The sequence below is a fragment of the Danio rerio genome, chromosome 15, assembly GCF_049306965.1.
Source record: "Danio rerio strain Tuebingen ecotype United States chromosome 15, GRCz12tu, whole genome shotgun sequence".
NCBI lineage: Eukaryota > Metazoa > Chordata > Actinopteri > Cypriniformes > Danionidae > Danio > Danio rerio.
Genome location: NC_133190.1, coordinates 38,632,501 through 38,653,951, shown reverse-complemented (window position 1 = coordinate 38,653,951; position 21,451 = coordinate 38,632,501). Strand labels below are relative to the sequence as shown.

The 21,451-nt window shown below is 34.4% G+C and overlaps 1 protein-coding gene and 1 long non-coding RNA gene across 2 annotated transcripts in view; one reads left to right on the top strand and one right to left on the bottom strand.

The window, feature by feature from the left end:
* Positions 1-21,451, top strand: part of col4a4 (collagen, type IV, alpha 4) — a 103,240-nt gene that overhangs the window by 73,883 nt on the left and 7,906 nt on the right. The window contains exons 29-46 of the mRNA XM_009291835.5: positions 1,440-1,658; positions 4,469-4,630; positions 4,703-4,870; positions 6,266-6,409; positions 7,311-7,418; positions 7,510-7,691; positions 8,088-8,151; positions 10,430-10,504; positions 10,619-10,726; positions 11,946-12,053; positions 12,153-12,224; positions 12,324-12,452; positions 13,404-13,511; positions 14,964-15,119; positions 16,948-17,055; positions 17,136-17,273; positions 18,621-18,737; positions 21,155-21,343. Coding sequence (XP_009290110.1) covers positions 1,440-1,658; positions 4,469-4,630; positions 4,703-4,870; positions 6,266-6,409; positions 7,311-7,418; positions 7,510-7,691; positions 8,088-8,151; positions 10,430-10,504; positions 10,619-10,726; positions 11,946-12,053; positions 12,153-12,224; positions 12,324-12,452; positions 13,404-13,511; positions 14,964-15,119; positions 16,948-17,055; positions 17,136-17,273; positions 18,621-18,737; positions 21,155-21,343 — 2,355 coding nt within the window. The remainder of the gene's footprint in view (positions 1-1,439; positions 1,659-4,468; positions 4,631-4,702; positions 4,871-6,265; positions 6,410-7,310; positions 7,419-7,509; positions 7,692-8,087; positions 8,152-10,429; positions 10,505-10,618; positions 10,727-11,945; positions 12,054-12,152; positions 12,225-12,323; positions 12,453-13,403; positions 13,512-14,963; positions 15,120-16,947; positions 17,056-17,135; positions 17,274-18,620; positions 18,738-21,154; positions 21,344-21,451) is intronic.
* On the bottom strand, positions 1,145-12,388 carry LOC137487774 (uncharacterized). The gene is made up of 2 exons (XR_011006497.2): positions 12,276-12,388; positions 1,145-1,643 (listed from the first exon to the last, which is right to left on the bottom strand). It is a non-coding gene; the product is annotated as an uncharacterized lncRNA (long non-coding RNA).

Below are 21,451 nucleotides of genomic sequence, written 5' to 3'. Positions count from 1 at the left end.
AAACATTGCCTGGTCTGATGAGTCTTGATTTCTGCTTCAACATTTGGAATTTGGCATCAACAACATGAAAGCATGGATCCATCCTGCCGTGTATCAACTGGTCAGGCTGGTGGTGGTGGTTTAATGGTGTGGGCGTTATTTTTTTTGGCACACTTTGGGCCCATTAGTACCAATTGAGCATTGTGTCAACACCACAGCCTACCTGAGTATTGTTGCTGACCTTGTCCATCCCTTCATGACCAAAGTGTACCCATCTTCTGATGGCTACTTTCAGCAGGATAACGCGCTTTGTCATAAAGCATGAATCATCTCAGACTGGTTTCTTGAACATGACAATGACTTCACTGTACTCAAATGGCCTCAGCTGTCACCAGAGCTCAATCCAATAGAGCACCTTTGGGATGTGGTGGAATGGGAGATTCACATCATGGATGTGCAGCTGACAAATGTGCAGCAACTGTTTGATATTATCATGTCAATATGAACCACAATCTTTAAGGAATATTTCCAGTACCTTGTTGAATCTACGCCACAAAGGATTAAGGCAGTTCTGAAGGCAAAAAGGGAGCCAACCCAGTACTAGTAATGTGTATACTGTGAGTGTATACTGTATATGTTGCCTTAAGGAGTGTTAATAAGGCTGTCATGAAATCGTTGTAATCATGAGGTTTTGAGATACTTATGACAAACTTATTAGGTACGTTTGACAACTGTCATTAACTGTCATGTGTCATGGCAACTTGACATTACCAAAACAACTTATCTTGTCATAAATCTGTCATAAAAATGATTGTCATGAGGCCATAGTCATGAATATTTTTCTGATGATTTTTTTCCAGTGGAACAAACTGAATTTGTAATAAAAATAATACATTATGGGGCAGCACGGTGGGGCAGTGAGTAGCACAATCACCTCACAGCAAGTTTGCATGTTCTCCCTGTGTTTGCGTGGGTTTTCTCCAGGTGAACTGGGTAAGCTAAATTGTCCATAGTGTATGTATTTGAATGAGTGTGGACGAATTTTTCCTAGAGATGGGTTGCAGCTGGAAGGGCATCCCCTGCGTAAAACATATGCCAGATAAGTTGGCGGTTCATTCCGCTGTGGCAACCCCTGATTAATAAAGGGAATAAGCAGAAAATAAAATAAATTAATGAATATTTTATTACATATTTATTATCATAAATTTCCTCTGTCCTATTTTCCTCTTCCTCATCTTATGAACACCCCTTCAAGTAAACTGTTACCAGACTTTCTTTAAAAAAGAAATGCCCTAGGAAATGCTAAGAAAAATGTCCTTGCTCTGTTTGAAAATAATTCAAATTTTACAGGAGAGCGAACCATTTCGTCCTCAACTGTAAATCTACATCATATATACACTTGAATTAATCCAATTGTTTAGAACTTTTTGAATCCAATATTCCTTCCATCTTGTCTGTAGGTCCAGATGGCTATTTAGGAGATCCAGGTGAACCCGGGCCCTGCGGCATCAGTATTAATGGCTCACCTGGAATACCTGGCAGTCGTGGACCCGAGGGTCTGAAAGGCTCTTGTGGAGACCGTATGTTTGGGGCTCCAGGGCCGCTGGGGCCCTCTGGGGTTCAGGGATGTCAGGGCCCTAAAGGTGTCCCAGGACCTCCAGGACCTATTGGATTGCAAGGTACCACAAGACAAGTGACCTTTATTCATATTTCACATTTTGTAATCTTCCGATGGTGTTTGTGTAGTCAAATCAAGAGCATATTTAAAAAAAAAATTTTATAGAACATTTTGATTTTAAACAAAGCCCTAGATCCACCCAACAAAAACGTACAATAAAATAACATTAATACTGTAATATTAGGTACAAAATCAGGACTGAAACATATCTGATGCAGTCTCTCTCATATTTAACCAAAATTTAACATTTTTTTTCTCCATTTATTTTGGCTGTGTATTACAAACGAATAATGTCCACTAGATAGAGCCTCCAGGATAGATAAATTAAGATTTTTTTTAATAAGTCGATCAACAAAGCAAGCCACATGTGACAGCGGTATTAACCCAATTTACATCAGATGATAGAAAACAACCTAGAGACCAAATAGGCTGAGTCAGTGGACAAGTTGTACTCAGACAAAACATTAAATACATTTAGATGTATTTAATTTTTGTCAAGTGAATTGATAAAGAACAAAAAAGCATGTGGATACTGATTTTAAATCTGAAAGTTTAATTTTTAACAAATGTTTACACAGTATAGTTAATCTGTTATCCAAAAAATCATATCTGCCCATATTATGCACTGTCAGAGTTGTATTTTTGAGAGAGTGAGAGAGTAATAATACAGATTTTTTTTTATATTACTGTTTAATCCTAAAATGTTGATTGTTATATGTACAGTTTATTCTGATCTATTATTATTTTATTGATATACATATATATGAATATTATGATATATTGATTTATATATGATATGTTGAATAATCTGATAAATGAATTATATGATATTATATATATATATATAAATATATATATATATATATATATATATATATATATATATATATATATATATATATATATATATATATATATATATATATATATATATATTATTCTTTTTTTATTGAACATTTTGATTTTGAACAAAGCCCTAGATCCACCCAACAAAATATATAAAATAAAATAAAAACAGTAATATTGTAATAAGTACAAAATCAGGATTTAAATAATATTATTTATATTTTTATTTAATTATTAAATGTATGTATATATATATATATATATATATATATATATATATATATATATATATATATATATATATATATATATATATATATATATATATATATATATATATATATATATATATATATATATATGTGTGTGTTTTATTACCACTACTATGGTTTACTGTGTTTACTGTTTTTTTTTATTAAACATGTATCTTCGTTTATCTTTTATGTTAACTTTAGAAATACTTTGGCAATACATTTGTCATGCCAGTAAAGCAATTACTGAATTAAAATTGAATTAAATTGAGAGAGAGAGACAGAGAGAGACATAGGTCAGGTCAGCTATCAGTACTTCTAAACAAAATTAAATATATAATGTAGAGTATTATAAACCTGGATTTCATTTCCTCAAATTACTCAACAAATCCTTTAAATCTAGCATTATTTAGAGCTGAAAAGGCGATTAAAACATTTTTCTCCCATAATTTTCCACCATTGTGCATATTAAGTTGCTTTGGAGTTAACGGTATTGTTGAGAATTTGTAATTTCACTGTTTATCCGGATCACGGCACCAAAACATTGTCTCCTGTTGTGACTTGAAGAAGAGATAGATCAGGAGATTTTTCAGGTATGTTCAAAGCAGAATCCATTAATAACAACGCGCTGTGTATATCATCAAAAAATGTCAACTAGTGCAGCTTTGCATTCATTCATTTATTCATTCATTCATTCATTCATTCATTTTCTTTCCTGTCCTGCCTGTTGGTCAGAAAATACATAAAGACAACAGGTTAAATGTATCCAACACTTGCCAGAGATTTGAATGAAATTATATTTCTAAAAAAAACAAAGAATATAACTTTTCAGTTATATATACAGCTGAAGTCAGAATTATTAGCCCCCCTTTGAATTTTTTTTTCTTTTTTAAATATTTCCTAAATTATGTTTAACAGGGCAAGGCAATTTTCACTGTGTGTCTGATAATATTTTTTCTTCTGGAGAAAGTCTTATTTGTTTTATTTCACCTAGAACAAAAGAAGTTTTACATTTAAAAAAAAAAAAACATTTTAGGGACAAAATTACTAGCCCCTTTATGCTACAGTTTTTCTCGATAGTCTACAGAACAAACCATCATTATACAATAACTTAATAACTACCCTAACCCTAATTATCCTAACCGGCCTAGTTAACCTAGTTAAGCCTTTAAATGTTACTAGAGGAGGTGAAGGAAAGCTGTATCAAAATCTGACTCCCCAGACAAATCCGACTCCCCTTTGCGTGCACACTTATCACGCAGTGCCTGCAGTTAAACTCACAGTAGTTTATCATGACACTTTTATCAATCATTTTTTCGACAACTGACAGCAAGAACAAGCATTGTCTGATAAACAAGCAGCACATAATTATGTTTAAAAGAATTTAAAGTGCCAAATAAGACTAATTAATACGCCATTTTGAAAGTAAAACATATTCTATTCTAACATGTGTGGGTGAGAGGGGGGGCAATGTTTTGATGAGACCTGGTTATGTTGTGGTTCTGTGACTGCTGGTGTTGGTTGCTGTATGGTTAGAAATTATGAAGTTAAAGTAACTAGGTTAATTTCGATTGAAATAAAATAAAATAAAATATTAATCAAATATTTTGGGTGTTTTGGCGTTTTTGGACAGCTTTTGGGCTGGAAAAGTCAGCTATATCTGGCAACAATGCTAATAATATCGTCAATATTGTTTTGTTTTTTTTTTCTACAGGTATGTCTGGTGTTCCAGGGTATCCTGGTAGAAAAGGGGAAAGGGGGAAGGATGGTGCACCAGGACCACCTGGACGCCCAGGTAAGAGTCCAGAGCAGTGCGATAAAGGAGATGAGGGTCTGCCTGGCAAGAAAGGAGAACAAGGCTTAATTGGACATAGAGGTAAGTAGAGTTCACTGCATTAGCATACATTTGTTAAGACTGTTGGCTAACAATGTGACTTTTCTATGTTAGGCTACCCTGGAGAGAAGGGGTCACTTGGGGAGCTGGGATGTCCTGGCATTGGAGCCAAAGGAGCCCGGGGTAAACCTGGTACTCCTGGACCCCAAGGATGCATAGGCCTTCAGGGACCCGCAGGAGTCAACGGTGACGGTGGAAATCCTGGATATCCTGGACCAAAGGGTAAAGAGTCTTTCGAAGAGAGCTTAATGTGTTTTAGGAAGTTAATTTTAATGTTAAATGTAACTCAATTACAACAAATGCCTTTAACTGCCATCTGTAACAATACATTTGGCTTGGATTTGTATGGAAGTTAGATAGATGTGGTCATCAAGGCTTATTTTAAATACACAATAGATTTACACCGCTAAGAGATTTTGTCTTGTTTCTAGTCCAAATATCTAAACAATCTTAAATCAACAAGCATATTCTAGACATGTAAAAATGTTGCTTTATTTTTAGAAATAATGAGTCAAAATTAAGTGAGATTTTTCCTAAAACAAGCACAATAATCAATTTGTGGGGCAAGTAAAATAATATTGTTTTCAGTTTGAACTTTGAAATAAGATTATTTTAATTTCATATTTTTAATGTTGACATATTATTCTGAAACCAAAACATACATTTTTTTTACTTAAATGCTTCATGGTTTAAAATGTTGAAAAACTGAAATAAAAATAAAAAGTAAGAAAACCATTTTTGCATTGTAAAATTTTGGGGTTGAACATGTTTTAAAAGTAGTTGTCAGCAACATTGCATTTTTACAAAAAAAAAAATACAGCTATTTTCTGAAATGTGATTGCAATTTATAAATTCTTTATTGTGTTTTAATATATTTTTAAATGTAAAAAAATATATATTTCTTTGCTGGCAAAGCAGCCTTGAAAAGCTGTCACTCAATCCTTCAGAAATCATTCTAATATGTAGTTTTGGTGTTCAGTAAACATTTCTTATTAATATCATCAATGTTGAAAGCCGTTGTGCTGCTTTTTGGTAGAAACAGTGATGATTATTTTAATAAATAGAATATTTTGTAATGTTACTGTCGCTTTTGATCTTTTGGTATTTCCAATACATATTATGTGAAATATTATGAATTAAATGGGGAGAATAGACCTAAAGCACAGTATTGTATGTTTCCTTTCTGCACACTATTACAGCAAAATACCAAAATAAAATCAAAAAATTCACAAAGAAACGAAAGAAAGCCTGAAAAGAGCTCTTGTCATAGATATTCTTGTTATATAAGCTCACATTAAAACACCGAGCCTGTTGTTTTCCTGAGATCTAAAATCCAAGAACTGTAAAGAGATGATGCCAACCATCAAAGACTTCAAGAACAACACATACACTTAATACACAAATACACTTCATTAAACATGTACACATGGATATAACTTTACTAATAAAAACTAACCTATAACTAACCTATAACTAACCTATAACTAATAAAGTTAACTAATTACCTAAACTTTTTTTATTTGATTGTAATGCAGTCATGTGCACCTTTTGTAAAGCTGCTTGGAAACAGTAATTATGATTCTCAGCTGTCTTGTGTCTTTGAAACTCTTTGTCCAGGTTTGCCTGGACCATGTGGACAAAACGGCTGTCCTGGAAACATCGGGCAGACGGGCTGTTTAGGGCCTCCTGGACCGAAAGGCTTAAAGGGCCTCAATGGATGTTCAGGCTTCCCTGGATTTAACGGAACCAAGGGCCAGAAAGGTATTTTACAACTTTAAAATATGAAAATGTAAGATTTAATTCATACTGGGGGAAAAAAATCAACAAATTATGCAACATCTTAAACACTTGATCTGATTCTTTAAGTTCGGATGTAAGTTATCACTGCCCACATGTACATAATTTATATCTTGAGTTAATTTGTTTAGTAGCTGATATTGTTCATTCATTCATTCATTTTCTTGTCGGCTTAGTCCCTTTATTAATCCGGGGTCGCCACAGCGGAATGAACCGCCAACTTATCCAGCAGCGTATGCCCTTCCAGCCGCAACCCATCTCTGGGAAACATCCAAACACACATTCACACACACACACACTCATACACTACAGACAATTTAGCCTACCCAATTCACCTGTACCGCATGTCTTTGGACTGTGGGGGAAACCGGAACACCCGGAGGAAACCCACGCGAATGCAGGGAGAACATGCAAACTCCACACAGAAACGCCAACTGAACCGAGGAACCAGCGACCCAGCGACTTTCTTGCTGTGAGGCGACAGTACTACCTACTGCGCCACTGCCTCGCCAGCTGATATTGTTATTTTTATTTATTTATTTTTTTTCTTTCTATTCTTATGTATACAACAAATGTCTGCATGCACACATGGATATGGCTGAAGGAGAAAGTGTATCTACAGTTGAAGTCAAAATTATTCTTTTTTTTTTTTCTTTTTCAAATATTTCCCAAATGATGCTAAATGGAGCAAGGAGGCTACAATATTTTTTTTCTTGTGGAGAAAGTCTTATTTGTTTTTATTTTGGATAGAATAAAAGCATTAAAAAAAACATTTTAAGGTCAATATTAATAGCCCCCTTAAGCATTTTTAAATTGTCTTCAGAACAAACTAGTATATCTTCTGTTTTTTTGTTTTTTTGTCCAGGATGCGTTGGGCCTCCAGGTTTTCCAGGAGACTTGTTTTATCACCCTGTGAAAGGAGAAATAGGACCACCTGGACCCAATGGGGAGAATGGTTTCTGTGGAGAAAGAGGTAACGCTGATATACTCAAATCCTCTCATATTGTTTATCAAGCTTCATTAAAACCACCATGGTCGTGTTTTTTCTTTTCCTTTACTCTCAGGTGATAAAGGTGATCCAGGTCCACCGGGAACACCGGGGTATCCGGGTCTGAATGGACCTCCAGGCTTTGAAAGGGGCTGTCGTGGACCGCCAGGCGCTCGTGGGGTGCCTGGTGAGCCTGGAGTACGTGGACCACATGGGCCAAAGGGAATTGTGGGATTCCCAGGGGAAAATGGTGATAATGTAAGTGATTGGTCTTATGTTTTTATATGAATTATAGATGAATATATTAATATTTAATTTGCAGCATGGTGGCTCAGTGGTTAGCCCTGTCGCCTCGCAGCAAGAAGTTTGCTGGGTTGAACTATGGAACTATGGTTCTAACTACAGCTCTAGAGGTCTTGTTGCAATCATACAAATTTGCAACGCAGTTTGCAAATGTTCATTGGAACGATGGATTTAGGAGACGGCAAATCAATGAACTATGTTTGTAACGACAGAACTTGCAACATTAGTTAGCTAATGATGGTTTTAGAAAACGCACACCAGATCAGATTTTTTTTGGTTTGATTGACTTTTCTTGTAGATTGATATATAGATTGTATTCACAAACAGTGCCTCTAACTTTTCTTCTTGTAGGGCGATCCTGGATTGAGCGGCATGCCAGGAACTCCTGGTTATCGTGGATATGATGGTCCTAAAGGTAAAATACATGTAATTTTAATATAGATATGCATATAAATAAAATGGGCGACGCAGTGGCGCAGTAGGTAGTGCTGTCGCCTCACAGCAAGAAGGTCGCTGGGCCGCTGGTTCGATCCTCGGCTCAGTTGGCGTTTCTGTGTGGAGTCTGTGTGGTTCATTGCGCTGTGGCGACCCCGGATTAATAAAGGGACTAAGCCGACAACAAAATGAATAAATGAGTATAAATAAAATATACACATTATAAACCCATGCATTCTGGAACAAACACAACCCGAGGTTTTTTGTTTGTTTGATTGTTTTTTATGCTTACCAGGGCAATATTTATTTAAATTACAATAGTATTATGAAAACTATTAAAATTGAAAACTAATGCAATTTTATTATCTTGTAAAATAAATTGCTATAATTGGTCAATTTTTCTTCGGCTTAGTCCCTTCATTCATCAGGGATCACCACCACGGAATGAACCGCCGATTCCTATAATGAGAAAATTTAATTTTTAATATCTTTATCCTACTCTTCAGCATCACATGATACTTTACAAATCAATCTGGTCTGCTGATTGGGTGCTTGAGAAACAATAATCAGTATCAGTGTTTATTAGAATAAGCAAACAGTAATATGGTTTTAAATACAGGAACTCTTCTGAGAAAAGTGAAAGTGTACTGTCAGTTTGATTAATTGCTGAATAATGTTTTTAATTATTCTAATACAAATTCTTTAAAGAGCCCCTATTTTGCATTATAAAAGGTCATATTTTAGTTTTGGGGTCTCCAACAACAGGCTGATATGCCTGCAAGGTCAAAAAACACTTTCATTGTTTTATAATATGCATTTATATTTACTTAATTATCTCAACAACTCCTAGATGTATTGTTTAGTGATTCATTTGTTTCCAAACCCCTTCTTAGAGAGAAGCTAATCTGCACGGATTGGACTAATTGGTCGACTGCATTCAGTGCAAGACAGAGAGAAATGCCCAGCACAGCTATGAAGTAGTTAGCCAGAAAGTATGTGAGAGCCCAATGCAGGAATGCAATAAAGCAATGCAGTTAAACACCAGTATATTTCTCTACTCTTAACCCTAAGTAATAACTATGGCACACGTTCAGTATTAACCCACACAATGGCAAAAGTATTTAACTATTTTTGAAAACTAACTGTGGCGAGTGTGAGGAAAAGCTGATAGTGGCAACACAGACTTATTCTGAAAACGTAGTCCCGTGGACGTTACTGGAGACATTTAAGTAGCCGGAGGTACATATGGCTGCATTTAATTTTTTTAAGCGAACGCTACAGGCAGTATAGCGGCGTTTCTTGTCACGCTTAGCAGCTGACTGCTTACCCTCGTGTGTAGGGCTTTCCTGCCGCAAGCAGTTTGTCCAGTTAGCTCGTGTGTTGGCAGGCGCAGAGAAGAGTTGACCACGACGGGGTTCGAGTCCGGGGTAGATCGGTTCCAGAAATTAGGGAAGACAAAAACAGAATCCAAAAAATAAAATGTGTGTGAGTGAATAACGGGGTGACAATGTGGTAAAATCCAAAAACATGGTAAAAACGACGAGGGCTTTTCTTTTTCTGGACGGAAAATCGATTGGTTGGCCGGCCAATCAGTCATTCAGTCAGTCAGACAGACGGTCGGTCGGTCGGTCGACAGCGGCCTCTGGTGGGTTTACGCAAAAACAACGGGAGGGAACGATACTCATGAAAAATTTGAAATATGAAAAAGTGCGCACACAGCAGCCTCTTGTGGATTCGGACTACGTTTCCGAATAAGGCTGGGTTGAATGGTGGCCATTGTAAAGAATAACGGCAGAGGATCGTGAGTTTAGAAATGCATTTTTATCGAATAGAAGAAGCACTCGTATTTTTACCGTGGGTTTGAACACAATATGTGATCAGCCGCATAAGGATTAAACCTGAGAGATACAGTACAAGCACTGATCTATAATAGGCAAGTTATTACAAGCTGCACAGAGCGATTACAACTTATTACACACAATTAAACACATAATAATATAAACTACATATATGAACTACAGAAAACAAGGCAACAAGTCTAATCACACTTGCATGTTATGATCTGTTGGAGGATGAAACTGGTCCATATAAACTTTAATGGTTGCTGACAAAGTCCCTGTCATAGTCTGATAGGGGCTCTTTAATTAAACTGTCGACTTTTACCAATACAAGTAAATCAAACTATCATTTTAAATTTAGTTATATGTCATTATATATGAGATTTATTACAAAATGTCTTTTCATGCTGTCTTGTATAGGCGACAGTGGTGAATCTATTTGTACGCCAGGGCGAACAGGTGAGAGAGGGCCATGTGGAGACAATGGTGTGCCAGGTAGGACTTTCTTAGCTTTTATTTGATTTTGTTCACCCTATTGTTTTGGTACTTTAAAACAAGAAAAAAAAAACAGATCTACAGAAGATCTAAAATCTCTGTTTTACACAAAAGGTCCCTGTGGGGAGAGAGGAGACAATGGTGACATTGGACCAGCAGGTCCAGATGGAAACTGTGGCCCTCCTGGGCCACCCGGGATCAATGGTCATATTGGACCTCCAGGTAAAATACAGATTATGAATTTTAAAAAATATATATAAAATATGTATATACAGTTAAAGTCGGAATAATTATTATTAATTAATTTTTAGTATTATTATTATTAATTATTATTATTATTATGATAACGCTCATTCAATCATGTGATAACATTTGAATCGGCTGGGATTTATGTGCAATATGTAGATTTTTTGACTGTTTTAATTGTATTGATAAGATCTAAAAAATATGTATTTATATAATAATTGGCTTTTTAGGTTACAAATTCGTAAACACAGTAATAGTAATGCATTGTTTATGGCTATAACAAACAGGTAGCATCTAATGTGCTAGCTATTCATGTTTGATATGGTCTGAGCAGGGCCGGATTAACCAATGCCTGTGCGCACTTGGGGCCCCTGCGAGGGAAGGGAAATGGCTAAATGCAAATAGAGTACCTCGTTGGAATAAGCTAATTAAGTTATTCCCACCCATTACTGTTTAATTGACAGAAACAACATAACTAAAGAGCGCAACACACAGCAGCGTGAGTGGCGTAGCTCATAAAGCGCATGGCAACTTGTTTTGACGCGACCATGAACCCGGTTCGAATCCAGCGTCTGATGAACCCACCACCACCACCACATATCAGATTATGCCTACTCTTCATCACAAGGAAGACATGTAGGAATCAATAATAAGTGTGTGCATTATAGAAGACTCAGATTCATAGAACTAGATTGGAGAGGTGTTATATCCAAAGCATTTGCATCATAAGTGTGTAGAAGTTATACATTAAAAATACCCTTAAATCTAACTTTTTTGTATTGCTTTAGTGAACTTGAACAAGTATATTAAAATCCATTAATTTTTCACTAGTTGTATTAATTCTTTTTTTCAAAGTGTGTTTTAAATGCTTTGAATATGTGTTAAATCTCTGTAGACTATACATATTTGTAGTGTATATCATTTACTTAAAAAATGCGGGCAATGCATTATAGATGCAATTTTTTTTATAAATATTATGTTATTCATATTTTTTAATTTAACAATAGGCATGCAACCAGGTAGGGGGCTTACAAGACGTTGTGCCCAGGGGCCTCTGAATTCTTAATCCGGGCCTGGGTCTGAGGATAAAATACATATATCTGTACTATAGCACACACACAGACCTAAATCCACATCTATTCACCTTACTATTGCTACAGTCCAGTTCTACAATGCTGTCTATTGTACCTTTTAGGAGTGGTTGGGCCCCCAGGTACATGTGGTAGACATGGTCTAGAAGGACCTCCGGGGCCTCCAGGTCCGCCGGGTAGTAATGGCAATGAAGGATGCACTGGCCTTCGAGGTTTGAATACTCAAACTATAAATATATATTTTAAAAATATTCTTACATCAATTTTAAAACTAGAACAATCATTTTAAATGTTGAACATTTTACTTGAAGGACCTCCGGGGCCCCCAGGGCTTCATGGGCTGGACGGTCTAAAGGGTGTCAAGGGTGAGATTGGATCTCGAGGTGAGAGAATTAGTAATCTTTTGTGCTGTCAGAAGTTAATTTGCTGATTACCTGTTTGAAAACATGTGTCATTCCCTGTCTGTTTGGTTGTCCTTCCAGGGCTGGGTTCCACAGGTGAAAGAGGTGATCAAGGGCCAGAGGGAGACAAAGGTGATCAAGGGGACCCGGGGTCACGAGGCCCTTCACAAACAGGTGTTCGAGGTCCGAAAGGACCGCAGGGACTGCAAGGTACGCAGATCATAATCCGATTTAGAATATTGTTTGCTGTAGGACATGATCAAATGTGACAGTAAAGACATGTTACAAAGAATTTCTATTTAAAATAAATGCTTTTTATTATTAAAAAATCATTTTAAAAATATGCCATGTTTTTTAGCGATATTTTTGTCTGACCATGTGCTTTGCCATCATAAAAAAGATGTTATATTGAAAAAAACACATTTTATTTATTTGTAATTAACATGTATTAATAATCTCTTTTGGAAAAAAGTAATATATTACAATTTTACGTCTACCTCATCTCTTAAAAAAAAAGTAAAAAATGCTAATTACAATAAAATAACATAGCACATATATATTCAAACTGCATCCTTAAAGTAACTAACACATATAGTTACTTTTTTTTTTTTAAGTGACTACAGATTTTCCCAACACTGCTGGTAAAATAACTAATCAGACAGAGAGATGCACAGTAAAAAAAACACGGTCAAAAAACATTCCTACATTTTTTCTACATTTTATATGCACATATATACTCTATAAAAATATTAAATAAAATACACACACACACGTGTATATATATACAATAGATAGATAGATAGATAGATAGATAGATAGATAGATAGATAGATAGATAGATAGATAGATAGATAGATAGATAGATAGATAGATAGATAGATAGATAGATAGATAGATAGATAGATAGATAGATAGATAGATAGATAGATAGATAGATAGGAAGGAAGGAAGGAAGGAAGGACGGACGGACGGACGGACGGACGAAAGAAAGAAAGAAAGAAAGAAAGAAAGAAAGAAAGAAAGAAAGAAAGAAAGAAAGAAAGAAAGAAAGAAAGAAAGAAAGAAAGAAAGAAAGAAAGAAAGAAAGAACACTGTAAATTACATTAGAAAGCACTCACACACAGTTAGTGATCTATTTATTTACTCTCTTTTTTTTTGTAGGAGATCCTGGTCCAATGGGTCCTCCAGGCATTGTGGGTGAAGAATGTAGGGTTCCAATGCCTGGACTTGGTGGAGAACGGGGTTTCCCTGGGCTGGATGGACCTCCAGGTCAGTGTAAACAGTTTAATATAAGTGTTTTTAAATCATCAAAGCAACAAACTTAATGTAGTTAACATTAAATTCATACATTCAGGTTAAAGTAGAACAAGAGAAAAGTTTGTTTGCACATTTGGTTTCACTTTTTATTAAAGCACGCTTTGGCTTGAATTAATATTAATATATATATATATATATATATATATATATATATATATATATATATATATATATATATATATATATATATATATATATATATATATATATATATATATATATATAATAAGATTAGCCCCCTTTTGATTTTTTTTTCTTTTTAAATATTTCCTAAATTATGTTTAAAAAAGCAAGGAAATTTCACAGTACGTCTGATAATATTTTTTATTCTTGGGAAAGTCTTATTTGTTTTATTTTGGCTAAAATGAAAGCAGTTGTTTTCAGGTCAAAATTATTAGCCCCTTTAAACTAGATTTATTTATTTTTTTTTTTTTTTGATAGTCTACTGGTCAAACTATCGTTATACAATAACTTGCCTAATAACCTTATCCTGCCCAGTAAACCTAGTTAACCTAGTTAAGCCTTTAAATGTCACTTTAAGCTGTATAGAAGTGTCTTGAAAAATACCTAGTCAAATATTATTTACTGTCATCATGGCAAAAAGAAAATACATCAGTTATTAGAAATGAGTTATTAAAACTATTATGTTTTGAAATGTGTTGAAAAACACTAAACAGGGGGGTTAATAATTCTGACTTCAACCGTGTATGTATATATATATATATATATATATATATATATATATATATATATATATATATATATATATATATATATATTCACCTGTTTAAACATTTGTACACATTTCATTTCAATCAGGGTTACCGATAACTAGGCCCACATGGAATCTGCGTACAAAGAATTCCGCAGATTTTTAGCCCATCATTGATTCTGTTTATTTACTTGTGTAAATGTGTGTAAATTTATATGTATTATGTTTTTTAATTAATTTCAGTAATAATATTGACTAATATGAAAATATTCATATGTTTTATTTACAGCACAGTTTGTAAAGTAATATTTTCTGTTTTTAGAAGAGATATTATTTGAGAGACTTGCTTCATTCACCAAATAAAGTGGATCTAATTGAAAATATATAAAAGAATAAAATTTTAAAAGGCATTACTTTTTATTTCATATATTAAGATTTTAGTTATGATGCTTATATATTCCCCATAAATCTGCAGATTTTTAACACAATTCTGCGCAGAAATAGCAAAAAGTGTCCGCAGATTCCATCTGGCCCTACCGATAACCTACTTTACATAATTTAGAACTTTCTAAAATTTGTAAATGTGTATTTTTTTTTCCTGTAGGATTTTAGAGATAAGGTTAATAGCAGTTCTGCATATCCAGCCTTTTTGTTTATTTTTTATGTGCAATTTCTTTGTTTTGCTGTTTTAGGGCCCATGGGGTTAATGGGGGATCCAGGCAATGCTTTTACAGTGTGTGGTGAATGTGGTGATCCGGGTGGTCCTGGGTCACTTGGGTTTAAAGGAGAGAAAGGATGCCATGGGTCTGGTGGCACCCCGGGGTGTCAAGGCCCACAAGGCCCAAAAGGTAAAATAAACAGCTTTAATTGAATGGTAAATTCACTGATTTTCAACCTGCTTTGTAGTGTGACAGTTTTGGGAGTGTATGTCAATTGTGAATGTTCTAGTATGGATGTTTCTTTCAGTTTTTAATACTAAGTCTGAAGCTGACACTGTCAAGTAGATTAGGGTTATTAAAACCAATCTCGTGTATATGATGACAAATATATAGTGGGGTAAGTATTAAACACGGTTTTCTCCAAAAACCTATTTCCAAAGGTCCTGTTGACCTGAAATATTCACAGATTATTAGTAACAACCAAAGAAATCCATATATGCAAATAAAACAATATTAAACAGTTTACAAATGAAGTTATGTTTAATAAAATAAAATGACACCTGAAAAAAAATTAAACACATGAAGAAAGGGAAGTGTAAAAAGGCAGGAAAAGCCCAGACAGCAGCTGAAATCTCTTAATAGCTATTCAGTAACCTTCTGCCCTTCGTCAGTGTAAATTAATATTAGCTGCTTCAGTCTAACATCTACATTAGCCGGATGATAAAGATGAAACCAAGATGGCCATTTCAGCAAGACAATGATCCAAAACAAAGCCAAGAAAACTTTAAAATGGTTTCAAAGAAATAAACTCAAGCTGTAGAATGGCCCAGCCTGTCACCTGAATTGAATCTATTCTAAAATACACATTAAAGATCAGATTTAATAGACAAGACCCACAGAACCATCAAGATTTACACTCTGTTGAAGTCTGTGAAAAACTCACACATGAGAGTTCATCAGCCAAAAACGGCTTTTATATAAAGTTTTAAATACATTAAATATTAGTTCAGTATTTCTCCTAGTGTCATTCTATTGTTATTACACATAACATTTTTTTCATATTTGTTTTGTTTTATTTTTATATTTGTATTGTTTGGGTTTTTACCAACATTTTTAGTTCAATTCCATGTCAACAGCTCCTTTAGACATATTTTTTTTCCAGAAAACAAACATAGCGTGTTGAATACCTCCCCCTCCCCTCATCACCAAGAATACTTAGAATAACTACATTTATAACTAACATAAATAACTGTGTGTCTCTCAAATAAATAGTTCTGTACAGTTTTATAATGCTGTGTTGATATTTAGACAGTATTTGAAAAAATGTTTTGCCTCATTCAAACAAAATACTTTAAAAAAATAATAATAATAATTTTACTCACTATTTTCTATCCTTCAAGTGGTTCCCAACCTTAATAAATTAGTGTCACACACACTCACACAAAGATATTATGAAGAATGTTGGAACCCAGTAGCCATTGACACACTGCAAAAAGGACTTTACTTACTTATATTTTTTCTCTTGTTTCTAGTCTAAATATCAAAAAATTCTTAAGTCAAAAAGCATTTTTCTAGACAAACAAATTTATTATGTTTTGTTTTAAGAAATAATATTCCAAAATTAAGTGAGTTTTTCTTTTTGACAATATTATTTTGCTTACAATTTTGGCACTTTATTTAGCTTGTCTGAATTAAAAACTCACTTCATTTTAACATATAATTTCTCAAAAAACAAGACAAGATGTTTTGCTTGTCCCGAAAATGCTTCTTTATTTAAGAACCTTTAGACATTTAGACTAAAAACAAGACAAAAATCTGACTAAGAAAAACATTGTTTTAGTGCATCATAGTCAAATTACTATGGAAGTCAAAGGCTGCTAGTTTCCAACAATTTTAAATATATAATAATTTGTGTTTTAAGAAAAGAAACTCACAAATGAGTAAATGGAAATGTTTAACTACACTTTTGTCATTCTGCTTGTTCTAGATTGTCATTATTATTATTATTATTTTACAGGTGAAAAGGGGCTGTGTGGACTTATGGGAATCCCGGGACTCCCTGGCCCTATGGGTGACTGTGGGCCTCTGGGTCCCAGTGGTGCAAAAGGAGATAAAGGGGACACAGGTGTGTAAAGCATTCAGATCAGGTTGATCACTTTATACATGACTATTTAAATAAACCCTCATTTCTTTTTCTGTTTGTAGGTCCAAAAGGAGACCCTGGCAATGTCATAAAACCCACTACTTGTCCTCCTCCTCAGGGCCCTCCTGGTGATCCAGGTCCACCGGGACAGATCGGTGAAGTGGGTAAAAATGGAGATAATGGCAGTGGGGGTCCAAAAGGTATACACAAATTCACAGCATTTATTTTAACCAGAGTGCATAACGTCATAAATAATCTCCCATTCTTGCTCTTATTATTAATATTTGTAATACAAAAAATATATATTCAATGAAATATTAGAATAAACGTGTATATTTGGGTGAACTGTCTATTTAATTATTTAATAAGCTGTTTAATATTTAGAAACAATAGTTTATCAACAAAAGACCGAAATTTTAATTCAGCCATTCAGCAGCACAGAATATTCAGCAGCACTAACAAAATGGTAAGGTTTATAATCTAACTAATACATATTTTATTTTTTTTACTTTAACATTATTGAATGTACATGCTGAATCACTGATATGTGTTGGCTTGCACTGAGTCACAGTTCTAAAGTTCAATTTCAAATGGTTTATTTTATTTTCAAGGACTGAGGGGAACTATCTGCTGCTGTTTTCAGTAGTATGGCTATAAATGTCATGTAAAATGGCATTCAAACTCACATTATTAGCATTTAACTCTGAAAAACCACATGAGGTGTTCCTGAGGTGATCATTGTCATTTTTTGTTGTTCAGCTGCAAGAAATAGAAGCTGTTTCTAAAATATATAAGGTGTTGGGTAGGACAAAAACTAAGTTATTATGGAAAATATTCCTTCTATCAGGTGCCATTGCTTTTATTTAGATCACACCTAATCAGCCTTTAGGGTCGATCGTCAGACTTGCTTCAGTTGGTCCCCAATCTGGCAACCTGCGCTTGCATTTGTTTTGATTCAGGAATGCAATACCTAGTTCCACCACTGGGTGTTAAACTTATATTGCATACTGCACCTTTAATAATTTGTATTATATCTTGTTATTATTAATATGTTTGATGAAATATTAGATGAAAAGTATATATTGGGTGAGCTGTCTAATTAATTATCTAACATGACACTGATGTTTAGATTTCAAGACTTAGATAAAAAGAATGTATTACACAAAAAATATATAAATATAAATAAATATAAATGCATCATTAAAATAGACAAAAGAAACTAAACTGACATATTTTAATTAATCTAAAACCAAAATAAACTCTATATAAATATAAAAAGGGCAAAATCACTGAGCAAAATTACTAAAGCTGAAAAAATAAAAACAAATTAATAAAAAATTGGAATAAATAGCATTCAATGACTACCACAAATGCATAATTAGTAAGCAAAAAGTAGAAAAAAAGTTTATCTCTTTCTAATCACAATCACATTGAATAATATTCACTTGAAAAGCAAGATGGTCTTAAGCTGCTGGGGTTAGTGTGTCAGCCAGTGCCGTGATTTTTTTATTTTTATTTGTTTACTGATATCTGCATTATTTCCTCAGGTGAGAAGGGGGAAAGAGGAATCATTGGGATTTTTGGACAAACTGGGCCCCCAGGAGAAGATGGACCTCTTGGAAACCCTGGAGATCAAGGTGAAAGAGGACCAGCTGGCTTTAAGGGTGAGTTTGTTTAAAAGCTTAAAACATTGATTGAGTCAATATGACACTTGCTATGTTTCCATCCAAAGACTTGAAATAGACTTATGTGAATAACAGGAATATCTTATAAAACATTTGTGACTAAAGCATTGTTTCCATCCAATAAATCAAAGTAAACAAAATAATCACTTCCTGAAATACTTTCGCCAAATTTGATGCGGTAGGACATTGGTTCCCAAAGTGATGGTCAGGACCTCACTTGGTGATTTCCAAAAATCTAATACATTTTTTAAACCATTAGAATTACCATATTTTATCCATAATCTACTGAAGATAGAAATAGTAGTTTATAGTTACAACCTTTCAATTTTTTATTTTCTATTGGATTGTAACCCTTGGGGTGATAAAATTATATTAAAGACACAGCAATAGCCTCAGATGAAGCAGATTAATTTTATGACCCCATGTTAAACTTTCTGGCACATTTACAGCACTCACATACATTTAAAAAAAATAAATAAAGAATAGACATGGGCCTATTGCTGTGTGCACGCCGTTGCATGCAAGGTTTCTATATGTATAACCACCTCAGAGGATACTGGTGTCGCGAGACACTGGCATTGTTATATTAGGGGTCGCAGGCTGAAAAGTTTGGGAACCCCCGCTGTAGGAGAAGCCACTGTGGGTGTTAATCTACATTATAATTACAGATGCCAGAAGTTTAAAAACACTGTATAAAAAGGCACATAACCATTTTTAAAAAGTCTAAACTTTTCTCTTTTAGGTAAGTTAGGATTATCACATTTGTTTCTGTTTATGCTTAATAGCAGAATAATGAGAGAGATGTGGTTATAACCTTTCTTGAAAGTCAAGTTTATGTACAATAAGATTATTCTGCCTCTGAAAAAGCTCAGATGATGATGTCAAGATTTTGGAAGTTTCTGATTGGCTAATTGACAACATTTGAGTCAATTGGAGGCTTAACTGTAGAATAGTATTTAGGGAAAACATCAAACACACTGCTTCCTTTTGTAACAACATGACAAAATCAACAAGCCAGAATCAACAAAAAAGCCAGATTACGATTTGCTAAATTACACTGGGAAAACGAATAATTTATGGAGACATGTCCTGTGGTCTGATGGAACTAAGATTGAACTGTTTGGCCATAATGACCAGTGTTACATTTGGAGGACAAAGGGGAAAGCTTACAAGCCTAGGAACACCATCCCAACTGTGAAGCATGGAGGTGGCAGCATCATGTTTTGGGGCTGTTTTGCTGCAGGAGGGACTGGTCCACTTCACAGCTTAGATAGCATCATGAAGAAAGAACATTATGTAGAAATACCGAAGCAACATCTCAAGACATCAGCCAGGAAATGAAAACTTGGCCCCAAATTGGTCTTCCAAACAGACCATGACCCTAAACATTTGGCCAAATTAGTTCAAATGTGCTTTAAGGACAACAGAGTGAATGTTTTGGAGTGGCCATCACAAAGCCCTGATTTCAATCCTATAGAAAATTTGTGGGCAGAGTTGAAAAAGCTTGTGCGAGCAAGACAGCTAAAAAGCCAACAAGACACCAATTCTGTCAGGGGGAATGGGCCAAAATTCCTTCAAACTATTGTGAGAAGCTTGTGGAAGGATACCCAACACATTTGACCAAAGTTATACAGTTTAAAAGCTACAAAAATACCAAGGAAATGTATGTAAACTTTTGACTGTCTAGAAAGTAATAAAAAAGTCCCTCCCAAACAAATTCTATCATTATTCTGGCATTTTGTAAATCATTCTGGTAATCCTAACAGACCTAAAATAGTAAATGTTTAGTATGATTTACCATCAGACATTTTTTGAAAAATGGTTATGTTTCTTTTTTTTTAGAGCGTATGTAAACTTCTGGTTTCAACTGTATATTATAGTTAAATTACTGAACCACCTTGTGGACAAATGGATTTTAGAATGACCAAAGCAATATTTCAGATGTTTTACAATGTGGACCGTCCACTGGTTGGTCCATTAATACCATCTCATTGTGCCAATTTTTGCTATCACATGTTAAAACAAAATCACATGATTTTTTTTTTTTTTTTGTGAATGCTGGAAGGTAATCTGTAAATGTGTTTGATTTGTAGTTTATGCACGATTATTCTTATTGGATAGAACATTTATCCTACTTCTATCTGTTTTTTATGCATATTTAAAAAAATTTTTTGCACATCTTGGCATGTCAATAAAGCATTCTTAATGATATTCCTAAATTCTCATAAAAATAATTGGATGGAAACATAGCTACTGTTTTATCTTTTTGCTCTTGCCATCCAATCATTCAATCACTTCATTCTTTTTCATTTCTTTAGCATTTATCAAGAGCAACTCACATCCAGCCATTTGTGCATCATCTTATTGACATACCATCTTATCCTTTTCTATACCAGGACCTCCGGGACCAGATGGTGATCGAGGTCCCCCTGGAAGAAATGAGACACTTTCTACAGGCTTTCTTCTAGTGATGCACAGCCAGTCCCGCTATGTGCCGACTTGTCCTGCAGGCCTTACACAGTTGTGGAACGGCTACAGTCTGCTTTACCTGGAGGGTCAGGAGAGAGCACACACACAAGATCTGGGTATGTGGCTAAAGCTCATATTGACATTTAAAAGTGACTATGATTACTGTCTAGGTTTCTGTAAGAACCGTATTATGTAACAACAAATGCTATTAGACACATATATAT